At 39.1% G+C, this 25,659-nt stretch overlaps 1 protein-coding gene across 1 annotated transcript in view; it reads left to right on the forward strand.

The window, feature by feature from the left end:
- LOC127412427 (lysosomal cobalamin transport escort protein LMBD1) overlaps positions 1-25,659 on the forward strand; it is a 164,693-nt gene that overhangs the window by 88,720 nt on the left and 50,314 nt on the right. The window contains exons 8-11 of the mRNA XM_051648769.1: positions 9,967-10,092; positions 12,738-12,890; positions 23,017-23,081; positions 23,498-23,600. Of these exons, the coding sequence (XP_051504729.1) occupies positions 9,967-10,092; positions 12,738-12,890; positions 23,017-23,081; positions 23,498-23,600 (447 nt within the window). The remainder of the gene's footprint in view (positions 1-9,966; positions 10,093-12,737; positions 12,891-23,016; positions 23,082-23,497; positions 23,601-25,659) is intronic.

Genomic DNA, 25,659 nt, shown 5'->3' on the forward strand with positions numbered 1-25,659 from the left:
ACCTAGACATTTTTCTCCCTAAAATGATATGCACCACACCTGCCCGGGACGGGGTAAATTGACAGTGCTATATTGACAAAGCAGCAGCAAATAGAATTAGCCCCTAATTATCCACAGTGTAACATGTTTGTATTTAATTTAAAGACAAAAGGGACAGAAGAAACATTGAGAGACCATCTGGCAAAAGACCATTGCTCGTTGTAGGCTGTACTCTATACATCTGTGCTTTTACAGTTGACAGACGGTTGCTGATGTCCCAGGCAACATGCAATCACTCTCAGCTCAGTGCTTGATTTTAGGGTCAGTCCAATTCACTGTTTCCTCATTGGATAGTGATAGTTTGAGTGGGGTCAGGGTGTTACACCCTCAACATGTCCAGTAACTCAATTTCTTTACTTGACACATGTTATTCTTTGTGAAATAGAAGCCAAGTGTTAGTAAATTGCAGTGTGCATATAATTTCTATGGTTACTTCACTACAGGGGCCAATTCATGAAAAACAGTATTCAAATCCAGCCTATATGGTTTCCCAATCCAATTTCCTGATCCACTGAACTCAAGTGTGAGCTACGCTGGTAGTTTTCACATGCCAAGAGGGGGGCCAATCATAGCATAAATTATATACATATTGAAGTTTTAAAGGTAAGGTAGCAACAGCATGTTTTATTCTAGGGGTCAAAGAGGGTGGGGATTGGTAATGTAAAAATAAATTCTGATTGTTTTGGTGTATGAACACTTGATTCAGGATCAAAACAACAAAATGCTGCAAAAGTTTAGAATGCAGCACCTGAAAAGTCCACAGCTTAAGTGTAAGCGACAGAGTAAGAATGACTTTTCCTCATTAAGGATTATTATGATAGTGGACATTGAGGAAAAGATTGTTTTAAAAAAGTTAATAAAGGATTGATCTTTTGATGGTTTAATGGTCCGTGTAAACTTTAGTGGATGCACTGATTATAAAATGCACTTATTGTTGTGAGCCTGCAGATATTTTTCATTTGTTCCATCTCTTCACAGAGACTGGCATTACATAGTGTATTTGTCACATTATTTTGCATAATTACAATACCCTCTATTTAGTAGTGTAACACGTGATTTGGATGTGAATTCAAGCCACCTCAAACAAAAATGAAAAGCTAGCCTTTGCTATTTTTGCATTCATAAAATGTACAGTTTTATAAAAAGGTCAGTTTTATAGTTTATAAAGTAGATTTTGGAACTGACACAAGGGTGAAGTGAAATCTCACAGTGAAATCAGAAACAGTAGGTTGACTTTTCTTTAGCTAAAATCGGTTTGTGCTTACCGAAATTCGAAACACTGCCTCCAGTGGCCAAAGCGTTAAGTGTCAAAAGCGAGTTGTGAAGCATGTTGTTTTCAGCTGCACAGGCTGTAATACAATGAAGAGGAATGCATAGTTTATAAACTGAACCCCCCAACATAAACCCCAAACCTAAACGTAACCATCATTGGTGTAAAAATGTAATGTTAGAGTGAAAAATGCAAATTCTAGTAGCACCACAAGCAAAGATAAACACATTGGAGCCGATGCAAAAATGTCTGACAGTAAGTCGGCATAATGTGGCTGATCCTACGGTTCTGGAACTCTTGCAAACAACACGCTGACTTCTTCTGTGATCACGTTGACTTTACATGGTTGAAGAATAATGTGTAATTCCTTGGAAACTGTTTTAGTCCTTGTATAGCAACTTGTATTGTGGAGGTGAGGCCGTGGTCAAGCGCCCGTCTGGGTAGAGAGAAAGCAGTAAGGACATCCACCTGAGATGAATTGTGACCAATTACCATCTCTATGTTCACAGTGAGAGTCAGAGGGAGATAAAAAAATCGGCCAGTTCACAGAGAGAGAAACAGACAGACCAGAGTCTTTGTGTCTGTCCCCTGAGAGAGAGTCTTGTGTTGTGTGAAACTGAAAAGCAGACTGTTTATTTGAGTGATGCTGAAAAGCCGTCTTATGTTTTAAGTGAAGATGTACAGCGATTGCTGGTTATTTGTGAATAAAATGGACTCACGTGAACTGTGGAAACCGGTTCCTGCTTCCTCCTTTATCTGCCCAACATGAACCTTTGTTACACTGGTGCCGAAACCCGGGATAAGGAGGAAGGTACGCTACTATAGAGTCGTCTTCACCACTGGAGGAAGTGTTTTGATCCCTTGCCAGCATCCACCAGGCGCAACACCAGGCCCTCATGGATCTGCGGGCAGAGCATCAGCAGTGCTCCTTCGAGGCCACGAGGAAGACCGTTGGGTGTTTGGGGGGTGGGGGCACACACTGCGACCCCGGCAGCAGTGAACCCCCATGTGATCCTGGTGAAGTTGGGGGCGCAAGATGAGCTGGAGGCCTTTCTGGAGCTCTTCGAGTGCACGGCCCAAGCCTTGGAATGGCCGTGGGCGCAGTGGGCAGTCCACCTCCTACCGCTGCTGACCGAGGAGGCCCAACTCCCGGTGAGCATCGCTGGCGGTTCCAAACCCTGACACTGAGCGAAGTCTGACACCCGTTTGCCTTCATTCAACACCTCCGCGATGCCTGCTGGCAGTGGGTGCTGGCCGAGGAGCCCAGTGACGTCAGGGGTGTCATCGATCTTGTGGTACTGGAACAATTTGTCGCCAAACTACCGAAAGGAACTGTGGAGTGGGTCCAGCGCCATCGACCGCTGTCACTGGATGAAGCAGTGCAGTTGGCGGAGGACCATTTAGCTGCGTACCCGGGGGCCGGTGAGCCCCTCTCTCTCCCTTTCATCCCTCCCCCTCCCCTCCTTTCTGACCTATCCCATTCCCACGGAAATGGTAGAACAATTGCTAACACTCCTGTCTCTCTCTCCCACGGCTCTACCCATTCTTCCTCTCAGGTGGGGGAAGCTGCCGCCACTGGTGTGGGTGTGAGATTTGGGCCGGTTGGAGTTGCGGGGAGCTGGGACACATCTGCGAACAGTGCCCGGTGATGGAGGTGGGGACAGTGATCTGGGTCCCTGACTACCCATGAATATTGGGGGGGAGGGGGTACATACCAAGCCTTGGTGGATTCAGGTTGTAACCAAACCTCTATTCATCAGTGCTTGGTTCAAAATGGGGCATTGGATTCAAATAATAGGGTGAAGGTGAGGTGTGTGCACAGTGATATTTACCATTATCCTGCAGTGACCATCCTTATTCCATATCGGGCTCAAAAGCATAACATTGAGGCTGTGGTTAGTTCCTGCCTCACCCATCCACTAATTTTGGGTACTAATTGGCCGGCTTTTCCCGAATTGTTAAAGGGGTTGTGTGTGGATGGGTCCTGTGATACAGTGGGACGGTGTGGGGTGTGACGCTGATGGGGGAGGCGGAGCCGGGGCCATCTACGTCAGCTCCATGTCAGCTCCACGTCAGGATGATGTAAGGGAGGGGGAAGCCTCTGCTTCCCCAGCCCTTAGGGGAATTCCCTCTAGGGATTTCCCTCTGGAGCAGATGCGAGACAAGATTCTTAAGCATGTGTTTGACCAAGTGAAAGTAATTGATGGTCAGCATATTCAGCTGTGCATTGCACTCACATTCTCAATTATAAATGATTGGTTGTACTGAGTGATGCAGGACGCTCAGACAAAAGAAGATAAAACCCAGTTGTAAGTACCAAGGAGCCGTTGGGAAATGTTGTTCCAGGCAGCTCATCATAGTCCGATGGCAGGCCACTTGGGACAGGGGAAAACACTAAACCATCTCATGGCCCGTTTCTATTGGCTGGGCATTCACGGGGATGGTAGCCGGTGGTGTGTGACATGCCACGAATGTCAGCTGGTGAATCTGCCGGCCACTCCAAAAGCCCCATTGCGCCCTCTTCCGTTGAGGTTCGAGGTTCCCTTTGACAGAGTTGGCATGGACCTCGTCGGGCCATTAGAACGGTCAGCACGCGGGCATCGCTTTGTGTTGATTCTGGTGGACTACGCGACGCGTAGCAGTGCCTCTTCGCAACATTACAGTATGTAGTATTGCGGAGGCGCTCTTTAGAATAATCTCCCTAGTGGGGATTTCCGAAAGAAATCCTCACTGACCAGGGCACTACTTTCATGTCACATACGCTAAGCGAGCTGTACGAATTATTAGGTATTAAATCGATTCAGACAAGCGTGTACCATCCACAAATGGATGGCTTGGTCTAATGATTTAATAAGACCTTAAAAAATATGATTCGTAAGATCGTGCACGAAGATGCTCGGAATTGGGATAGGTGACTCGAACCCCTGTTATTTGCAGTTCGAGAGGTCCCACAAGCCTCCACGGGGTTTTCCCCATTTGAATTATTATATGGGCGTAAGCCCCGTGGCGTGTTAAAGATAAAAAGTCATCCAGTTCACAGAGAGAGGAGAGAGGCAGACAGACCAGAGTTTTTGTGTCTGTCCCCTGAGAGAGAGTCTTGTGTTGTGTGAAGCTAAAAAGCTGACTGTTTATTTGAGTGAAGCTGAAAAGCAGACTGTTTATTTGAGTGAAGCTGTACAATGATTGCTGGTTATTTGTGAATAAAACAGACTCATGTGAACTGTGTAAACTGGTTCCCGCTTCCTCCTTTATCTGCCCAACATGAACCTTTGTTACACTTATGTTTTTAAAGCACATAATGGTGTGAAAATTCACATTTGAGGTATGACTGTGTTTAATTTACACCCACCGGCCACTTTATTAGGTACACCTGTACATCTACTTTATCTAATCAGCCAATCATGTGGCAGCAGTGTAATGTATAAAATCATTCAGATATGGGTCAGGAGCTTCAGTTAATGTTCATATCAACCATCAGTTTGAGTATTTTTGTAACTGCTGATCACCTGGGATTTTCACGCACAACAGTCTCTGGAGTGTATACAAAATGGTGTGAAAAACAAAAAACAAATAGTGAGCGGCACTTCTGTGGACAAAAATGCCTTGTTGATGAGAGAGGTCAACGGAGAATGGCCAAACTGGTTCGAGCTGACAGAAAGACTATGGTAACTCTGATAAACACTCTGTACAATTGTAGTGAACAGAATAGCATCTCAGAATGCACAACATGTCGAACTTTGAGGCGGATGGGCTACAACAGCAGAAGATCACGTAGGGTTCCACTTCTGTCAGCCAAGAACAGAAAACTGAGGCTGCAGTGGACCTACCATTTGTGTACCTGTCAGACCAGCCGATTTTTTTTTTTTCCCAATCGTCTGTGTCCAGTTTTGGTGAGCCTGTGCCCACTGCAGCCTCAGTTTCCTGTTCTAAGGTGACAGTAGTGGTACCTGCAGGGGTCTTCTGCTGCTGTAGCCTATCTACCTCAATGTTCGACGTATTGTATGTTCAGAAATGCTTTTCTGCATAGCACTGTTGTTTATTTGGGTTACTGTCACCTTCCTGTCAGCTTGGACCAGTCTGGCCACTCTCCTCATTCCCCAAGCAAGAACTGCCACTTGCTGGATGTTTTTTTGTTTTTCACACCATTCTCTATACACTCTAGAGGCTGTTGTGTATGAAAATCCCAGGAGATTCAGCAGTTACAGAAATACTCAGCACGACCCGTCTGGCACCAACAATCATGCCACGGTCTAAATCAGTGAGATCAAATTTTTTCCCCCATTCTGATGGTTGATGTGAATGATGTTAACTGAAGCTTCTGACCCATATCTGCTTGATTTTATACATTACACTGTTGCCACACGATTGGCTGATTAGATAATCGCATGAATAAGTAGATGTAGAGCTGTACCTAATAAAGTGGCCGGTGATTGTAAGTTGTAGAACGAAATGGGAAAGTCTCTTCAAGTAATGTTAACCAGTCTTTATTTTGCTCATAATCAAAAATCACCTTTAAAAAAACCTTTAGAAATTCCAGAGGGAACCCATTGCTCGAAAACAGCAATTCTCTTCTGGGTTTTATGACTGCAGACATTGGCCAAGTAGAAATGGTAATCAGCCGGTGTGGATAATCTCAAAATAGCTAGATATCATCCGATTAACCGGATTGGCCAATATATCAGCATTTCTATTGAGAAGTATTAAGAAAGTCAGAAAACATTAATAGTTTTGTGGAAGAGCTTCCTACCACCTTTTAAAATAGCACACGCACACACAATTTCAATAGTCTCCAATGCAGACTATTGAACAAAAGCATACTTTTGTAAGGGGGTGTACGCCTCCACTTTCTTTCTCCTAACCCTACTTTCATTCCTCTCTCCTCTTATCTCCCAGCTGACAACTACAATCCCTTCATCTCCTATCTCTCCTCCTTCCTCTCTCTGTCTCTATCTCTTTGCCCTCCTTCTCAAACTCTCATACTCCCTCTCTCTCCTGCCTCAGGTCTTTTTTTCCAATCAGCACAAAACACACCTGTTTTTGGTTTGGAGAGTCTCTTTTATTTTTCTCATGCTTGACGGACTGCAGGGGCGAGGAGGGCAGGGAAAATGGGGAAAGAGGAGGCGAAGGAAGAGGAGGAGATGGAATGAGCGCATCTCACCAGAGATGCAGGACAGGTTCCTCTTTTATGAGGAGACTGCTTTGAATTTGGGACATGGTCCGGCCATTAGAGCCTCGTGATTCATAGCAGGGGGTGACACGGCCCATGGCAGCGGTCTCAGGCAGACGCTAAGAATAGTGCAGGCTGCGTTGGTTTCTGTCTTCTGCAACTTGCGCCGTAATGCTTCCTGACGTTCACAAACAGCATGGTTTAAAGCATTTTTTAAATGTTAAAATACTTCCTTTCATCCTGACTTAATTTGCAGAGAAAACTGTAAGTAAACAATTCGTAGGTTGACTTCCCTGAAAAGTGTAAACATTGTAGCTCTGGGGTGCTATCAAAACATTGCTCTGCTTATTTGAGCATCTTGACCAGCCAGACACAGCAACATTGACTCAGTCAATGGCGTGAGTTTGGGGTGGAGCTATCTGTTGTTCAGGAAACCAGTTTGAAACCAATGTTTCCCCCAAGGTATAAGGTAACGCCCCCACATCCTAAGTCTCACAAGTGTCTCATTCGCTGTTACTAAGGTCAGGTTTAAGCTTAGATTTAGTGGTAGGGTTAAGGTTAGGGTTGGGTTTAGAGGTAGGGGTGGGTGTAGGGTTCTTGTAGGACTCCAAATAAACACAATAAACGCAGTGTTTGAACATTGCATGTGGGTCTGACAAGACTTTAGGTAACCGGGAGGTTACCGTCTAGACACAACCATGTTTGGGTGTTTCTTCAACTTCAGCCACTTGTCCCAGGGGTTCTTTTTCATACATGGTCACATTAAACTTGAGTTGGAAACTTTGTACCATGCACTTTTTGGTAATTTTCTAATATTTAATGGATAGTTTTGATTTTTATTTTTATTTTTATTTTTATGTACTTTTAAACCAGTTTGATGAAAGTTTCAGTTAGAGCATGCATAAGATGAAAATAAGACAAGTGATGTTTAAAGAAAACATAGAAAGTCAAGGTAAATATCACTTGTGAACAATATTTGTATTGGACGTCATTTCCAATCAAGCTGTCATTTTGCCAAAGTGTGAAAATATGAATTGTGTACATTTAGGAGACCGATACAGAACGTTAGCTATGAAATTAGCCATAGCAAGACCAAGGAGTCAGTCATTTTATTTCCAAAACTTTAAAAATGCCAATTTTCATCAACGCCATTTCTACCATGGAATTTTATTAAACAATACAGAATTTGAGATGTGGTGTAAATGACACTGTGGTGTGAATTTCCATGACTTTCAGAAATAGAAAAAATGCACATACACTGTTGGGCATTGCTAGTAGACAATATAAATAAACTAGTTAGAGTTTAAAAATTGTTTTAATGTGATTTTACTTTCTAGAAGTCCACAGTGCTAAAAAAAACCAAAGAAACAAAACAACTCAGAAAAAGCACGTCAATTTTCAGCACAGAAGATAAAAAGGTCACCAGTGTTTTAGCCGCCTCGTAAAGATCTTATTGTGCTGCTGAATGTCTGCATTCTGTTATGAAAGTTTTTTTAAATGGCAGAACCCCGCTAGCGTGGGTGCATGTGTTTTTTCAGAGGTAGGCAGAGTGTATGTGTGTGTGCACACTCTTGTCTCTTTTATTCCCTGCCTGTATTGATTTGCCACCAGGAGAGTATTGAAGATGGTCTTCATTTTTAATTAAAGTTCACAAAGCCCACAATGAGAAGGCTAGGGGCTTCTGACCCCCACCTTTCTCTGCACGCTGCATAAGACAGAGAAAACGTATAGATATATATACTGATATATATATATATAAAGTCAGCCACAACATTAAAACCGCCTGCCTAATATTGTGTAGGTCCCCCTCATGCCGCCAAAACAGCGCCAACCCGCATCTCAGAATAGCATTACTTTGTCAGTTCGAACCAGTCTGGTCATTCTCTGTTGACCTCTCTCATCAACAAGGCATTTTCATCCACAGAACTGCCCCTCACTGGATGTTTTTTTGTGTTTTTGGCAGCATTCGGAGTAAATTCTAGAGACTATTGTGCGTGAAAATCCCAGGAGATCAGCAGTTACAAAAATACTCAAACCAGCCGTCTGGCACCAACAATCATCATGCGATTATCTAATCAGCCAATCATGTAGCAGCAGTGCAGTGCATAAAATCATGCAGATACGGGACAGAAGATTCAGTTAATGCTCACATCAACCATCAGAATGGGGAAAAATGTGATCTTAGTTATTTGGACCATGGCATGATTGTCGGTGCCAGATGGGCTGGTTTGAGTATTTCTGTAACTGCTAATCTCCTGGGATTTTCACGCACAACAGTCTCTAGAATTTACTCCGAATGGTGCCAAAAACAAAAACATCCAGTGAGGGGCAGTTCTGTGGAAGGAAATGCCTTGTTGATGAGAGAGGTTAACAGAGAATGGCCAGACTGGTTCGAACTGATAAAGGCTTCGATAACTCAGATAACTGCTCTGTACAATTGTGGTGAGAAGAATAACATCTCAGAATGCTATTCTGAGATGCGGGTTGGTGCTCTTTTGGCGGCACGAGGGGGACCTACACAATATTAGGCAGGTGGTTTTAATGTTGAGACTGATCGGTGTATATATATATATATATATATATCAGTTACTGAAGCGCAAGTCATTACTTTCAGTCGTGTTGGCTCAAAATGAAGCAAGAACTGTTTTGTACACTTAAATGGATAATTCACCCAAAAATTTTAATTATGTCATCATTTACTTTCTGTTGTTCCAAACCAGTATGACTTTCGTTCTTCCGTGAAACACAAAAGAACATGTTAGGCAGAAGAGTCTCAGTCACCCTTCAATTTCATTGTATAGAAAAAAGATGCAATGAAAGTGAATGGTCATTGAAAAAGTCAAATGGGTTTGGAACAACAGGAGGGTAACAGAAGGGATCTACTTATTTTTATTTTTGTGTAATCTAGTCCTTTAAGGTTCATGAAACTTAAATCAGTATCATCATCACCTTTGCAATAATGATAATTTATTGTAATAGATTATTTTTTAAAATATAACATTTTAAAACACTAAACCTTATATATACAACACAGGGTGGATGGATCTGCAAAGCCAGAACTCTTTAGGAGACACTGTATGTGTTCCAGTCAAGTGTCATCACATGGGGGCACTGTTAGGCTGTGGGTTTCAGCAAATCAAAGCACACGTCTCTTCACAAAATGGTTGCTGCATGCAAATACTCACACTCTTTCTCTCTTTCAACTCTTCCTCTTCACACTCCATACAAAAAAAAAAAAAAAAAAAAGAATAATAATTCATACATGGATTCAGCAGTGTCTGAATGATACAATTTAGAAAGCCCTCTTTTGTCAAGTGCAATAATGTATGGATTTAGCTCCCCTGGATCACTCTGACATGTTATTACACATTTCTTTGCATGGTACTGAGGACAGATTGATGGGAACTCTTGGCGGAATTGTAATGTCACTTTACCTGCTGACTGCTAATGGTGTATAATTGGTGTTTAACGCTCTCGCGCTCTCCGACAGGCATACGGAATGTCCGTCCTGCCACTAAACCTGATGAAAGGCACACGCAGCATCCTGTATGAGCGCCTGGAGAACACAGAGGACACAGAAGAGGTGGAAAACCAGATAGACAAGCTCAAAGCCAAGGTCTGTGTGTATGTGTGTGAAATGAATTCAGATCAGCAGTGCCCTGCTTGCTTTATTTAGGATGAGCTGCTATCTGTTGCTGTCCTTTAGCTTAGAGCTGTGGTTCTCAAACTTTTTAGGACAAGTACCACCTTTGATTCAAGTCAGAACCTCCAAGTACCACCTAATCACATGTTAAAGGGATAGTTTACTCACCCTCATGCCATCCCAGATGTGTATGACTTTCTTCTGTTGAACACAAAGATTTTTAGAAGAATATCTCAGCTCTGTTGGTCCTTTCAATGCAACTGAATGGAGATTTATTGTAAAAAAGGACTTAAATATTGATCTGTTTCTCACCCATACTTATTATATTGCTTTTAAAGATATGGATTTAACAACCGGAGTCTTATTCATTACTTTATGCTATTTGGACCTTCAGATTTCTGGCCACAATTCACTTGCATTGTATAGAGTTATTCTTCTAAATATCTTCATTTCTGTTCAGTAGAATAAAGAAAGTCATACACATTTGGGATGGCATGGAGTAAATGATGAGAGAATTTTCATTTTTAGGTGATCTATCCCTGGTGGTACTTATGTTGTTCCAAACCTGTATGACTTTCTATTGATCACAAAAGGAGACGTTAGGCAGAATGTAAGGGACTGACAGCCTCAGTCATATTTTACTTTCATTGCATCTTTTTTCCTTACAGTGAAAGGGAATGTTGACAAAGGTTAATATTCTGCCTAATATCTCCTTGTTTGTTCCATGGTAGAAAGCAAGTCAAGTGGGTTTGTAACAACATGAGAGAGGACAAAAAAAGTATAGAAGTTTAAGGATTTTTTTTTTTTACTGTCCCTTTAAGCAAATTAACATCTATTTGAGCAGAAGCTTAGGGACTGTGAGCAAAATACACTTAATGTTATATTTTGATATGGGTAAACATTTGATACGCATCATACATTGTCATATAGAACGTGGACTATGCACAAAATAATATTAAAATTGTAAATGGATCTTTTTTTTTTAATTTATTGTAAATACAGTAGGAATTAGAAATAAAACATGGAAGAAATACCAATCATAATAAAGCAAATTATTTATATTTTTTGTATAGTAATAGTATGTACACTACCAGTCAAACGTTTTGAAACACTTGACTGAAATGTTTCTCATGATCTTAAAAATCTTTTGATCTGAAGGCGTATGCTTAAATGTTTGAAATTAGTTTTGTAGTCAAAAATGTAATTGTTCCACCATATTAATTTATTTCATTATAAAACAAAAATTGTATTTAAAAAAAAAAAAAGGTTTTGAAATTGATGACTTGGACCAAATAATAAAGAAAAGCAGTCAATAAGTGCCCAACATAGATGGGAACTCCTTCAGTACTGTTTAATAAGGCTATGGCTCAGGTGGTAGAGTGGGTTGGCCACTAATCGCAGGGTTGGCAGTTCGATTCCTGGCCTACATGACTCCACATGCCGAAGTGTCCTCGGGCAAGACACTGAACCCCAAGTTGCTCTCAATGGCAGGCTAGCACCTTGCATGGCAGCCCTGCCATCACTGGTGTGTGAGTGTGTGTGTGAATGGGTGAATGTGTCACAGTGTAAAGCGCTTTGGAACCATTAAGGTTAAAAAAGCGCTATATAAGTGCAGACCATTTACCTCAAGAAGTTGTTTGATAAAATGTCAAGAGTACATGTCTGCAAATTCTAGGCAAAGGGTGACTACTTTGAAGATGCTAAAATATAACACAGTTTTGATTTATTTTGGATTTTGTTTAGTCACAACATAATTCCCATAGTTCCATTTATGTTATTCCATAGTTTTGATGACTTTACTGTTATTCTAAAATGTGATTTTTTTTTTTTTTAATACGGAATGAGTAAGTGTTTCAATACTTTTGACCGGTAGTGTATGTATAGTATGTGTCACATACCACATGGGGACACTCTGCGTACCACAGTTTGAGAACCACTGGCTTAGAGAAATGTAACATTTTAAAGTTACATCCTGTCTACACCGGATGCACCCATTGATGCAACACAATGGCTTGAGGCTGTCTACACTGAAAGCGTCGAAGCGAACATTCTAAATGACGCACAGACAGCACAGACCAATAAGCTGTGAGCTCAAGGAAACTTCAGCAACAGTTAAAACATTGAATAACCTGTATCATAATGGGAATCCACTGGTTTAAACATTTACTTATTATAGAATTATTATTGTAATGTTATTGTTGTTAAAACAGTGTACACATGTGGTTAGAACCAAAAGTATTTAAATTAGTAGACCAGAGACCGGAAACATCACAAGCTGGCTTTAATGCAACAGTCAGAATTTATTTAAATAGGTGATGAATTAAATTAATGACAGAAAATTACATATGTGATATTTGGTAGGTTTATTTCAGACAAACGGGAAAATAAAAGTTCCTGGATTAGCTTTGCAGCTCGTCAGCAATAGAACAGGGCATCTGTTTACTCTCGGCACTACGCGATACCCCGCAACGCCCCGCAACGGATGCTTCCAGTGTAGACAGCGTCGTTGATATTGATGGGAAAGATATGCTTTTGACGTTATGCGCTGCTCACGTCCGGTGTAGACAGGGTGTTAGGGGCAAAGTTTTATTTCCAAAAATACGTTTCTCTCTGTGCAGTCTGCAGATGGGCGTCCTCTATCTATGAGAGACAGGAGGAACCTCCAGGATCTTGAAGCCAAACTTCAAGTGCTCCATCGCAGAGGCCGTCACCTAGAGATTGCAGAGAGGAACTGCTGTAATAAAGTGGGCACTGCACTGCGCCCTGTGAAGGTTTGTTGAGTTTCAGCTCATAATCACTTTATTGATTCTCTCTACATCCCCTCTGAAGTGTTCACAGCTCTTTCGGACTGTCCACAATGTCGGTCCTCAGAATTTCTTCATAAAGTTCTTTTTGTGCACAGTCATTCTGAGAGTTTGATTATATAATGAAAAATCTTCCCCTAATCTTTTAATATACGTTTTATTTTTGTTCAATGTACTATGAAAACATACTGTAAGTTTAAACTCAATACATCCTTACCAAACCAAAAAGACTATTTTTTGAATATAAGTTTTATGATGTCACACATTTATATACATTAACACACCTACAGTACACATTTAGAAACTGACCCCCACCCCCCAAGTCATGGTTAGGTAATATGAGGAAGTGGAATAGATATTATTTCTAATGATTGATAAAGAATGATATCAGTAAAATGTTGGAAAATCTGTCAAACCTTGCAGATGTTTGTAGTACCTGCCACTTTGCGTATACTCCCTAACAATCCCAATGCTAGGAAAGAGGGTCTTAAAATCATAAACTATTATTTTCCCACACACTGACCCAGCTGTCACCATGGCAACATGGGCTATTGGTTGATTAGTTAACCAGTAGGCAAATATTTATTTAGACATTGTTTTAGGCTACAGTAGGTAATGCAGCCAGTGTTTCAGGAGGGGAGGGACTGAAAACCGCATTCAGATCTGGCTTCATTCTGGTATGGAACTCCCACTGTTCATGATCCAATTAATTCCTGATTGATAAATCACATCCTGGCCTACATTTTTTTCTTGTTGAAAATTCTGTTTCACTCAGAAATGTCACATAACTAAAGTAAAATGGGTTGCAGATGCATCATTATTTTTGCAATGAAGTTAGTCTAGTTTTTGCAGTATTAACCATCATATACAACTTTTACAGTAGCGCAATAAAGTGCAATTTACATGGATAAGGTTTATAGAATCCTAAGCTTAGTCCTAATTATATAACTCTTAATAACATCTATATTCAATTTTTTTTTCTTCTTTTTTTTTTTTTATATACCTCAGTATATATCTGTTCCCTAGTTAATTGTTCCACTACTGTCATTATGTTGTGTTGAGGTCTATCAAAGGGGAGGTGTGAATTTAATACATTTTCACAGTGACTTTGATGTAACACTTTTACGAACGTTATGACTTATTTGCATGCCAACACATTTTTCTGAGACAGTCAAGAAACTTGTGGAATTCATGCCAGCTCGAGTGCATATTGTCATTATAGCAAAAGAGGGACACACAAAATATTAAGGAATTCTTAAAAAAATAAAAAAATAAATAATAATTTTTATAAATTATAAAATAATGCCAAATCTAGAAGCATTTTCAGTACTGGTCTCAGACTTTGGAACCTTTTGTACATTCAGTAAAACACAGAATATCTCTAAATATCACAAACTTCTCTGTTCTACTCTGCAAGTTTAGTCTTTCTTCAAAACTCCTGTTGTCTTCCTCTCATTTGTTGTTTCTCAGATTCTTCGCATCGTCTCTTCTCCCAGCAGGCTATGCACGGTATAGGTTCCTCAATTCCGTCTTTAGTGGGCCAGACATGAGCATGGCACACCATTGATAGACTCCAGACTCTATTTATACCTAAAGTAGACTTGATATTTACTAATTTCCCCATTAGAGCTGCAGGGGAAACACATACTGTGAGAAATGTGTCTGCCAGTTGCCTCTCTCTCTCTCTTCATCAGTTACTCAGTCTCGTTTACGCTGCCGTGATCGTTCCATGAGCACCGCGTTTTTTTAGTGAAGCATCTGAGTCCAGCCTCTAGCAATAAAGCATTTTTATCTGTGCGGATGACTTGTTTCAATGTCTTTGATTTGCCTGACGATTGGTGTTTTAGTGCAAAGGGTAAGCATTGTACTTTCAGAGCCATTAGCCAAAATCTAAAATGCTGCATCCGTAGGCAACATTAAGACAACACTAACACAACATGTGTACTGATATTTAACGCGTTTCATTGGTCGCAGGAAACCCTCCTGTGCGAGCCAAGACCACCACGTAATGGAGCCACATGGCCGCAGTTTGTCTGAGAAGTGAGTCCCAGTGGGTGGGTTGTTAACTGGTTCCAGGTGTGGTCTGCTGGGGTGATCTGAGACGTATAAGACCCTGCTGATGAGTTTAGAGAAATTCAGCTGTCAGCACAGACTAATAGATCGCACACACATATGCACACACATTTCTATTACCCTCTACTGTGGAACTGGCAGATGTGATTGATTCCGTTAAGAGAGCAGGTTAATTGACCTAAATTCTGTTTCAGATTGATTGATTAAGTTTGATAGATTTTAATTATTGTGTTTACTATTTCATCTGCAGTGGAAATTGGTTCGGAAAATTGAAAGTGGCATATTGGAGGTGCTTAGGTATTTTAATGAGCTCCGAGCAGATTAAACGCAACACTTATCACTCAAATTGCACGTGTTTCTTCCTCTTGACAGAAATAACGAGCTCATTGGATCTATATTGCATACATTACGTACAGTATAGTCGACATAGGGGTCGTTTGCCCGTAACTGTAGGCGTATGTTGGGTCTGATGAGCAGGAAATGGTGGTAGTAAAGGAGCAGGCAGTGAGAACGCAGTTCCATACATAATGTAGCTGGATCAGAAGGTTAACACATGAAGACCTAGCAAGCCTGGGTTTGACGAAAGCGGCAGATGGTCGCCAGCCTAATTATAAAATAAAAATTAACCTGTTTATGAAACCTGTATGTGTGTGACCTACAGAGGTTTCCTTATCATTACCATAGTAGGGAGTCATTGGTCCCTATCCCTAAAGCCCACCCTTAAACATAGCCCTAACCATTACATGACTAGGAGTCAGAATTCAGCACGACACCATAAACAGCAGCATATTTCGTAAATGTATTCATAAAGTGGTAAATATTTAATTGATATTATTCTTACCTGGGCTGGAATTGGGTGTGACCAAAGTATTTTCTATCAGCCATTTTTCCCTGAAAGATATCATTAAATTATACAGTAACATGATTAAAAACTGCGGAGACTGTGAATCAAAGCTAAGACAAACACTTATCACAGCTTAACACAAATACAACCTGAAAAGCTACATTTGATTACAACTGATAACATTAGTACTGTATAAGTGAACTGAAATGTTCCTAGTGTTTCTACTACATACTCAATTAAGTAATGTGCACTTTAGCCACTATTGCCTCTACTATGACCTGAATAAATACATAAACAAATTAATGGTAAATTATTAACATATATTTAACCTGAAGCATATGCAGATGTCTTTACTAATGTTAAACATTTTACTTTGTGAACACATAATTTAGCACTTCTGCAATAATGTTCCAGTTTCAATACATATATATATATATATATATATATATATATATATATATATACACACACACACACACACACACACACACACACACACACACACACACACACTACCGGTCAAACGTTTTGAAACACTCATTCTTTATTATATTTTTTCACATTTTAGAATAATAGTAAAGTCGTGCTGAGTGATCCAGCCAGGTCTCCTAAGCAACCAAATTGGCCCGGTTGCTAGGGAGGGTAGAGTCACATGGGGTAAACTCCTCGTGGTCGCTATAATGTGGTTCGTTCTCGGTGGGGCGCGTGGTGAGTTGAGTGTGGTTGCCGCGGTGGATGGTGTGAAGCCTCCACACGCGCTGTCTCCGTGGCAACGCGTTCAACAAGCCACGTGATAAGATGTGCGGGTTGACTGTCTCAGAAGCGGAGGCAGCTGGGATTCATCCTCTGCCACCCGGACTGAGGCAAATCACTATGTGACCACGAGGACTTAAAAGCACATTGGGAATTGGGCATTCCAAATTGGGAGAAAAAGGGGAAAAATAAAAATATTTTTTTTAAAAAATTTCATTAAAACTATAGAATAACATAAATGGAACTATGGGAATTATGTTGTGACTAAAAATCCAAAATAAATCAAATCTGTGTTATATTTTAGCATCTTCAAAGTAGTCACCCTTTGCCTAGAATTTGCAGACATGTACTCTTGACATTTTCCCATCTATGTTGGGCACTTATTGGTTGCTTTTCTTTATTATTTGGTCCAAGTCATCAATTTCAAAAACTTTTTTTTTAAATTAAATTTTAGATTTATAATGAAATAAATTAATATGGTGGCACAATTATATTTTTGTCTACAAAATTCATTTCAAACATTTAAGCATATGCCTTCAGATCAAAAGATTTTTAAGATCATGAGAAACATTTCGGTCAAGTGTTTCAAACTTTTGACCGGTAGTGTGTGTGTATATATATATATATATATATATATATATATATAGCTTTTACAGTGAGGGATTTACAGTGGTAGTAAATGGTGTCACACACTTCCACAGAAATGTCTTCCACTCTTGCTAGCTCTTGTCTAGTCCAGCAGGTGTTGAGTTTACACCTCTCTAAGGGAAACAAGAGTGTGGAAAGAACATTTCAAACATATAACCTATGTTTGACATGTAACCTCATGTAGGTACTGTCCTACAGGGACTTGAAACAGCCAGACATGATTTGGGGTATTTATATTTATGCTACATATCGATGGCTGAGGTGTAGTTGTGTAGCTGAAGGGATGTTGAATAATGAATTGCTTGATGCTGTAATTATTGTTATTATTTTATTTACTCCTTTTTGTAAAGTTAAAGCTCTGCTTGTCACAGTTATTGCAGCCATAACAGTAAACGTTTATTATTGTTATTATAGCAACAGCTTGAAACATAAATTTCTAGTATATTTTAGATTAGCCCCAGCTGTGTTTTTAACCACAAAGCCTAATTTCTAGCATCACTAATAACTTGCAGTCATTCTTTTGAATTAGTTAGAGTATGTCTCCAAGGCAGATTCACGCTCATTTACAAATCAATGTTCTCGCTGCAGTTCACAATCTGTCAAAATGTTCTTGAGGAAAATGCGTCCAATGCAAATGTCACTTGATTTTGCGGTTATTTTTAAACAACCAGAGTTTGTGTTAGCATTTCTTGGTCTAAACATTGCTAGTTGTGTAATTATAGCATAAAACAGTTTTAGCGTAAATGTGACAGTTTTTGCATTATGCTTCAATCAACCATTTTAGTATTCTGTAGAATTTTTTTGTTTTATATGCTATCAAAATAATGCTGATTGATAGAAAAACAGACAGGTAGGTATGCAGATAGATAGATGGATGGATGGATCCATCCATCCATCCATCCATCCCTTAAATAAACAAAAAGCATATTTCAGTATATTTTGATAAAATCATCCCCACCAAAATATATAGTAAATATCTGTCCCATTGTCCCTCTGCTGTCCTTTTGTCTTGTCTCTCTGTGTCGTTGGTCCCTCTTCTGTTCACATATCTCTCCACACTGTCTCTTCTGCACTTGTTTCGATTTTATTTATTTTTTGCCACCTCTCTTCCTTCCTTTGTTTTTATGAAAATCTGGAGTGATTACTGCACACGTCAGAGTTTTGTTTACTCCCTCAAGTCAAGTCGAGCAGACGTGAGCTCCAGGAGTCCAGTCAAAGGCAGCCGTTCATTCTGGCATATTGCTTTTGTTTTGCTTTGTGGATGTGAGTGTGTTTGTGTCTGTGTCTTTGTTCATTTACTCTTTGCTTTGTGGTTCAATCCATTACTTATTTAGAGAGCTCATGACCGGGTCATTCATATCACTCTGTGTCAGGCTGAGGTGGAACACATCATATGGTCATGCGTAATTATGATTCAACCTGTGCGTTAGCCATGATGGACCAATAGGAAACATTTAAATCCTCGGAACAGACATTCTGTGCTGAAGTGTTGCGTATATATGTATATGTGCATGTTTGTGGAAGAATGTGACAGTAGTTAAGGTTTTTTTTTTTTTTTTTACAAGTTATGTAGCATAACAAAAAGCTGCAGTACATTGCTGTTATATGTTATATTGTATTGCACTCAAATGTACAACCTCTGGCAAAAATTATGGAATCACCACACTTAGAGGATGTTCACCCAGATTTTTTACTTCATAGCAAATAAACAAATCACAGATATGACACAAAAATTTCTTGTTTAATAGCTGAACATTCTGGCTTCGTGAAACATCCCTCAAACAAATTAAATTACAATATTTTAATTAATGTTATATTTTTTTCCAGATCAAGTAGAGGAAAAAAATTATGGAATCACTCAATGTTGAGGAAAGAATTATGGAATCACCTTGTAATTTGCATTTCTAAAACAAATACCGGCCGGCACAAGTCTAAAAATGCAAATTAGTCTGCAGTTAAAAGAGAGTGTTTACAGACCTTAACGAGCTGTTGGACTTGGATAATTGAAAGGAAACATGGCCCCAACAAGAGAGATGTCAATTGAAACAATGGAAAGGATTATCAAACCCTTTCAAGAAGGAAATCCAACATGGAGCGTGACAAAAGAAGTTTGCTGTTCCCAGTCAGCTGTGTCTAAAATTTGGTGCAAGTATAAAAAAAATGACAAGGTTATACAAGGAAAACATACGGGTAGACCACGGAAGACGTCAAAGCATCAGGATAGAAAACTCAAAGCAATGTGCCTTGAAAATAGAAAATGCACAACAAAACAAATGAAAAGCAAATGGGTGGAAACAGGAGACAATGTGTGTGACAGAACTGTTAAGAAATCACCTGAATGAAAGGGGATTTACATATAGAAAAGCCAAACAAAAACCAGCACTAACTCATAAACAGAAGAAAAAAAGGCTACAGTGGGCTAAAGAGAAGCAATCATGGAGTGTGGATGATTGGATGAAAGTGATATTCAGTGATGAGTCACGAATCTACATTGGCCAAGGCGATGATGCTGGAACTTTTGTCTGGTGCCGTTCTAATGAAACATATAAAGATGACTGCCTGAAGAAAACAATCACATTTCCCCAGTCATTTATGATATGGGGTTGCATGTCAGGTAAAGGACCAGGGGAGATGGTAATCATTACCTCAACAGTCAATGCACAGGTGTACATTGAAATTTTGGACACTTGTCTCATTCCATCGATAGAAAATAGGTTTGTTTATGATGAAGTCATTTTTCAGGATGATAATGCATCGTGCCACAGAGCAAAGAGTGTTAAAGCTTTTCTTCAGGAAAGGCATATCAACTCAAATGGCATGGCCAGCAAACAGTCCGGATCTCAATCCGATTGAAAATTTATGGTGGGAATTGAAAAAACTGGTCCATGACAAGGCTCCATCCTGCAAAGCTGATCTGTCAACCGCTATTCAAGATAGTTGGAACCAGCTTGATGGAGAATATTGTTTTTAATTAGTAAAGTCCTTGCCTCAGAGAATTCAGGCTGTCATAAAAGCCAGAGGAGGAGCAGCAAAGTATTAATTGGGATTTTTTTTATTTATTTATTTATTTTATTTTTTTATGATTCCATAATTTTTTCCTCAACATTGAGTGATTCCATAATTTTTTCCTCTACTTGATCTGGAAAAAAAAAAAAAAAATGCCATTAATTAAATTAATCTAATTTGTTTGAGGGATGTTTCACAAAGCCAGAATATTCAGCTATTAATTTTTTATTATTTCATATCTGTGATTTGTTTATTTGCTATGAAGTAAAAAATCTGGGTGAACATCCTCTAAGTGTGGTGATTCCATAATTTTTGCCAAGGGTTGTATTACTGAATGAGCAATGATCAAATGTGCTCTCTCCTAGAATGTCTCTCTTCAGTAGCGTGGGAAAGTCAAATTAATTTTAGTGAATTGATTTGTTCAGACAGTTAATATACACTGGCGGCCAAACGTTTGGAATAATCAGAATCAGAATCAGAATGAGCATTATTGCCAAGTATGCTTACACATACAAGGAATTTGTCTTGGTGACAGGAGCTTCCAGTGTACAACCATACAAAAACAATACAAAAACAGCAGCAAGACATAGATAATAATAAAAAATAATTATACACATACGTACAGACACACACATACATACATACACATGGGTAGTGCAAATCTAATACAATCTGTTATGTACAGTGTAAATACAAATCTGTTATGTACAGTGCAAATGTTTTTTGTTTTTGTTTTTCCCAGAGGAATGAAATGGCAGAAGAGGTTGGATGTGTTGGATAAATATAAGAAAGACTAAACTGTGTATTGCACATAGTTATTGCTCAATGGGCCAATTTAACTGTTCATGAGATGGATAGCCTGAGGGAAAAAACTGTTTCTGTGCCTGACGGTTCTGGTGCTCAGAGCTGTGAAGCGTCGGCCAGAAGGCAACAGTTCAAAAAGGTAGTGGGCAGGGTGAGTGGGGTCCAGAGTGATTTTTCCAGCCTTTTTCCTCACTCTGGAAGTGTATAGTTCTTGAAGGGGGAGCAGATGGCAACCAATAATCCTCTCAGCAGTCCAAACTGTCCTTTGTAGTCTTCTGATGTCTGATTCCGTAGCTGAACCAAACCAGACAGTTATTGAAGTGCAGAGTACAGACTCAATGACTGCTGAGTAAAACTGTATCAGCAGCGCCTGTGGCAGGTTGAATTTCCTCAGCTGGCGAATAATGTACAGATGTTGCTGTTTCGGATGGAAATTGGTACTTTAATTCACCAAAGTGGCATTCAGCTGATCACAAAGTATAGTCAGGACATTACTGATGTAAAAAACAGCACCATCACTATTTGAAAAAAGTCATTTTTGATCAAATTTAGACAGGCTCCATATCCAGCAGCCATCACTCCAACACCTTATCCTTGAGTAATCATGCTAAATTGCTAATTTGGTACTAGAAAATCACTTGCCATTATATCAAACACAGCTGAAAGCTATTTGGTTCATTAAACGAAGCTTAACATTGTCTTTGTGTTTGTTTTTGAGTTGCCACAGTATGCAATAGACTGGCATGTCTTAAGGTCAATATTAGGTCAAAAATGGCAAAAAAGAAACATCTTTCTCTAGAAACTCATCAGTAATTCTCATTGTTTTGAGAAATGAAGGCTATACAATGCTTGAAATTGCCAAAAAGCTGAAGATTTCATACAAAGGTGTACACTACAGTCTTCAAAGACAGAGGACAACTGGCTCTAACAATGACAGATAGAGATGTGGAAGGCCCAGATACAACTAAGCAAGAGGATAAGTATATCAGAGTCTCTAGTTTGAGAAATAGACATCTCACATGTCCTCAGCTAACAGCTTCATTGAATTCTACCCACTCAACACCAGTTTCATGTTTCAGTTAAGAGAAGAGAAGAGTGTAGGCCTTATGGGAAGAATTGCAAAGAAAAAGCCACCTTTGAAAGGTTAGAGTGGGCAAAGAAACACATACATTGGACAGCAGATAATTGGAAAAGAGTGTTATGGATCTTAACCCCATTGAGCTTTTGTGGGATCAGCTAGACTGTAAGGTGCATGAGAAGTGCCCGACAAGACAGCCACATCTATGGCAAGTGCTACAGGAAGCGTGGGGTGAAATGTCACCTGAGTATCTGGACAAACTGACAGCTAGAATGCCAAGGATCTGCAAAGCTGTCATTGCTGCATGTGGAGGATTTTTTGATGAGAAAAACTTTCAAGTAGTTTAAGAAGTTCTGAATTTTTTTTTTCAATTTGTAATAATAATTTTTCCATGTTATTAATGTCCTGACTATACATTGTGATCAGTTGAATGCCACTTTGGTGAATAAAAGTACCAATTTCTTTCCATAAGAGCAAAATCTGTACATTATTTTAAACTTTTGGCCGCCTGTGTGTCTGTGTGTGTGTGTGTGTGTGTATATATGTATGTATGTATGTATATATATATATATATATATATATATATATATATATATATATATATATATATATATATATATACACAGTTTATTAAGTATATGATGAAACAAAAATATATTTTTTATATATCTACAGTATATGACTTTTTTTTTCTCATGCCACCCTGTCTAAAATGTACAATTTAATAATACATGTTCTGTATATGATTAAAACAATTTTGCCTCCTTAAATAGCATTAGTGTTTTTAGGAGTGCTCACTACTTTAAAAAAAAGATAGTTTCACTGTACACTTTCAAATTAGTTTCCTCAATACTGGTGTAACTTTAGTTATTTTTATGTCCTTTCAGATTCTTTTTGGGGTCTGCTTTATCCTGGTGGCCCTTTTGTTCATCGTGACCTTGTTTATTTCCAAGTAAGTTCCATCAACCTGCACGTAATGGCACGTCATGTGTGAGAGGACTCTACAGCAAAGAGGAACACACTTTATCCATAATGTCTTTCCTACAACCCCACATACACATTCACTTGAAGTTATAAAACAAATGACTTGCCTCAATAAAAAGTACAGGGGGAAGGTAGTCACCCTGGAACACTGTACAGTTGAAGGTCATGTCAAAAATGAACATTGAGTCAGTGATGGAGTAACCACGGTAGTCTGTTGTTGTTGTACACATTCATCAAACACCTGTACAGTTCTAAATGAGCTTATACTTTATCATTTATCACAGTTCTTCATTTTGGAACAGATCATGGATGACTATAGTAAATGGTGTTTTACATGCTGTCTCATATGAGATGATGTAGTTAAATATGTTTGTCTTGTTGCAGTCTGGATAAGGCTTTACATTCAGCTGGCATCAGCACTGGATTTATCATCTTTGGGACCAACTTAACCAACCCTCTTAATGAGCTACTGCTGGCACTGCAACCTGTGAGTTATGTTCTCTATTTCTAGTGACACAAAGGCTTCACACTTTGGTCGATTGCTTGGTCTTAATCTAAATTCAATTCCTTTTCCTCCTGCCTATGCAGGTCCCTTTTCACATTGTATAATTTCTCTGTATTGTGCTACATTTGTGTCATCAAAATCGAGTACTGCGGTAGTTGTTGACAACTGTAGCTACAGTACGCAATGACTCAGTAGGAAAAGCACCAAATCTGGAAAGCGTTTTTGCCTCTCATTTTTTTGTACCCTTTTTTTTTAGTACCATTTACATATACTGTATGCGTTGGGCAGATACATTTATCCAATGCAACTTTAAGCTATACAGTTATCAGTATATGTGTTTCCTGGGAATCAAACCCATGACCATGATATATGCACCATGCTTTACCAGCTGAGCTATAGGAACCTTCCAACATTTATACTATCAACGTAGGAACAGAATGGCACTTACGTCGTTCTGCCTTGGATGTGTCGCAAAATATGTGAAGAATGCGAGCTGCTGTCCAAAGGCAATTTCTACCGAGATGAGCAGCAATGAGAATTGAATTAAACTATAATAGGTAAATTTATAGTTTACAGTGTAGGAGTGGTGGTGGTGTAGTGGACTAAAGCACTGAACTGGTAAGCAAAAGGTTGTTGGTTCAATTCCCACAGCCACCACCATTTTGTCCTTGAGCAAGGCACTTAACTCCAGGTTGCTCCAGGGGGATTGTCCCTGTAATAAGGGCACTGTAAGTCGCTTTGGATAAAAGCGTCTGCCAAATGCATAAATGTAAATGTAAAATGTAAAGGGAAATTATACGTCATCAATTGCGATTCATATACTCAAATTAGGCTGGTTTGCTTTCATACCAATTGCAATTGGTTGCACACAACAGATAAGAACTCCAGCCTGTACCAACAGTGTGAAAATTCCCTAAGAGAATAGTTTTGATTAGATTAGTATAAAGTATTGATTTGTATGAACAATTAAAAAGCCCAATCCAAGATCTATGGCAAGCCAAACAGACTTTTAATCATGTGCAGGATATGAATTATAGATATCAACAATTACATTTTTACTAGTTAAAATGCTAATTCTAGACATCAGGAATGGAGTTACTGCTAGTTTTTGATATCAGTATCTATGTTTGCACTATTAACAAAGTCAATTCTTGATAAAAATGTATGTCATTATTTGCAAAAAAAAAAAAATTGATATAAAAATTGAATTTCATGTAGTAAAAAATATTTATTTCAACTAGTAAAAACATATTTTTATAATGTTTAGTTTGTACTAGTGCAAACCTAATTACTGCAATAAAAAATGTTCACTAACACTTTCAAATATTAATAGCTGATATCAAGAATTAGCATTTTAACTAGTAAACATTTAATCATACTCTGTAGATCCCAATCAGTCATTTGCCGCACATGGTTAAAAGTCAGTTCAGCTTGCCATACAAGGAGTGGCGTCTCAGGGTCATTATTTAGTGTGGGGCACAAACAATCACTTAATCAATTATTTGACCGATCTTTGAAACATTGACAAATAATTCAAAATTCTGTCTGTCATTTTGACAGATAAAAAAGAAACAAGAAAAACAGTTTAACCTAGTGCATCGGTTTTGACTTCACTCTTTCATTCCTGCTGTGCATGTGCCCTGTTTAATCCCTGTTATTAATATGCGTATCAGATGTGTATTAACTGGCGCCATCATCATTTACACCTGGTATTGTGCGTCTCTTTTGTGTTTAGATTTTGAATAGAGGGTATCTGATTTCATGGCTGCATACATCAATCGTTACTTCAGTGTGTTAATGTATGATAATAAAGCGCAAACTGCGTAATATTTTTTTTTTTTTAAAAAGCAGTGCATAATTTCAGCAATTATGCATGCATTTAATAAGCGCTCATGTATAGAGCAGAATTGTCTGTTATTTTATTGAGTAACTGTGTTACCTGAGCTTCTCATGTTACACTTTGTCTGTGAAGTTCTGTGAACTTGTGCATGTGTGTATGCACTTTAACCAGCAAAGTTTAAAAACCTTATTTTAGCACAGT

This window comes from Myxocyprinus asiaticus, chromosome 21 (assembly GCF_019703515.2).
Source record: "Myxocyprinus asiaticus isolate MX2 ecotype Aquarium Trade chromosome 21, UBuf_Myxa_2, whole genome shotgun sequence".
NCBI lineage: Eukaryota > Metazoa > Chordata > Actinopteri > Cypriniformes > Catostomidae > Myxocyprinus > Myxocyprinus asiaticus.